At 43.5% G+C, this 2,106-nt stretch overlaps 1 protein-coding gene across 1 annotated transcript in view; it reads left to right on the forward strand.

Annotated features, from left to right (window-relative positions):
• Positions 1-425: 425 nt before the first annotated feature.
• Positions 426-2,106, forward strand: part of LOC111979088 (CMRF35-like molecule 5) — a 6,936-nt gene continuing 5,255 nt past the window's right edge. The window contains exons 1-2 of the mRNA XM_024009375.2: positions 426-546; positions 1,041-1,122. Of these exons, the coding sequence (XP_023865143.2) occupies positions 438-546; positions 1,041-1,122 (191 nt within the window). The 5' untranslated portion in view covers positions 426-437. The remainder of the gene's footprint in view (positions 547-1,040; positions 1,123-2,106) is intronic.

Below are 2,106 nucleotides of genomic sequence, written 5' to 3' on the forward strand. Positions count from 1 at the left end.
CATCGGGGCCAGCACTGGAGAAGACAAGGTGGCCATGTTTGAGACCCGGTACAGCATGGGAGGTCAGATGGTTTCTATTATTTAATATCTATTAGGGTAGATTACTTTATTGACATTTAGTAGAAGTGGCTGGTCAGTATTGGCATGTCTAGTAGGAATTGGCTTGGTCAGTATGATGTTAGAGGAATTGGCTGTCAGTATGATGTCTAGTAGAAGTGGCTGGTCAGTATGATGTCTAGTAGAAGTGGCTGGTCAGTATGATGTCTAGTAGAAGTGGCTGGTCAGTATGATGTTAACTGTTGACACTGGATTTCTCCAGTCAGCAGCATAATAAAAGGGTTAAAAGATGTGTATTTTTCATGTTGTTACAGTGAGCATGATGGTGATGATGATGATGATAATGTGTTATATTTTATACCCAGGTGTTCACAGTAACAATGACAGAGCTGCAGAAGGAGGACTCTGGATGGTATTGGTGTGGTGTGGAGGTGGGAGGAGTCTGGAGTGCTGATGTCACAGCCTCCCTTCACATCAATGTTATCCAAGGTGAGAGGACACAAGTCCCTCCTTCTCCCTGAAGTGTGTACTCATTTGTACACTCTTTCCCTTAATTTGTGCACTCGTTCACGCAACGAGTCACAGTTCCACTCCCCATTCTAACCCCTTCTCCCTTAAGTGTGCAGTCATTGGCTGTGTTCTCATTGGCTGTGTTCTGATCTTATTCACTCCCCCTTTATGTATTTAAAAGCATTAGATTGGTGCAGGCACGGCTGGAGGGAGTGTCCACCATATTCCACCATCACACTACACCATTCCTTATAAATCTACGAGGGGGGAGTGAACGAATGCACACTTCGTCAGAAGGGTAGAGAATTGGAATGTAGCCATTCACATAATGTCTCGTTTGCTCCTCCTCATGTATCTGCAGCATTGGAGTGGTGTGCTGGTCTGGTGGTTGTTATAGTGTGCTGTGGTAGCTAGTTGGTATGGCTAAACTACACGTTAATACGTATATGTGTTGTTCTGGTGGTGCTGTACAGGTATGTCTGTGGTGAACAACATTGTGAGTGGAGAGGAAGGGACCAGTCTCACTGTCCAGTGTCTCTACAGCCAGGGATACAGGTACGACTGGACATCACCTCTGTAGCAGGGCTGGAGAATTGCCGTCCCTAGAGAGCTACTGTCCTGTAGGTTTCACTCCAACCCTCATCTAACGCACTTGATTCAAATATTTATAAGCTGAATCAGGTTAGTTACAACTGGGGATGGAGTGAAACCGGACAGGAAGGTAGCTCTCCAGGAACAGGGTTGGAGTAAAAAAGGACAGGAAGGTAGCTCTCCAGGAACAGGGTTGGAGTAAAAACGGACAGGAAGGTAGCTCTCCAGGAACAGGGTTGGAGTAAAAAAGACAGGTGAAAGGTAGCCTGCGTCCAGAACAGGGTTGGAGTAAAAAGGACAGGAAGGTAGCTCTCTCAGGAACAGGGGTTGGAGTAAAAAAGGACAGGGAAAGTAGCTCTCCAGGAACAGGGGAGTTAAAAAGGAACAGGAAGTAGCTCTCCAGGAACAGGGCTGGAGTAAAAAAGGAACAGGAAGGTAGTCGTCCAGGAACAGGGTTGGAGTAAAAACGGACAGGAAGGTAGCTCTCCAGGAACAGGGCTGGAGAGTTCTGCTCTACAGAGTACATAACCAAATCAAATCAAATTAATTCATTGTGCACAAAGTTTAGCAGATGTTATACGGCGTGCAGTGAAATATTTTATGTACTAGCTTCTAACAATGCCGTCAAAAAGTCAAACAAGTACACAAATAAACAATAAAACATTTAAATCTTGAAATGTCAGAACGAATCCCAATTAACCCAATAGCACTGTAACAGTGATCCAGAATGCAGTCTATACGTATATACACCAGATTAATTTACACAAGATATACTAAGAATGATATGTGAACAGCAGTAGGTATCTAAAGAATGATATGTACAGCAGTAGGGTATATTAGAATATATGTTACAGCAGTAGATATACTAAGAAGATATGTACAGCAGTAGAGTATACTTAAGAATGCTATGTACAGCAGTAGATATACTAAGAATGATATGTTACAGCA

This window comes from Salvelinus sp. IW2-2015, linkage group LG19 (assembly GCF_002910315.2).
Source record: "Salvelinus sp. IW2-2015 linkage group LG19, ASM291031v2, whole genome shotgun sequence".
NCBI lineage: Eukaryota > Metazoa > Chordata > Actinopteri > Salmoniformes > Salmonidae > Salvelinus > Salvelinus sp. IW2-2015.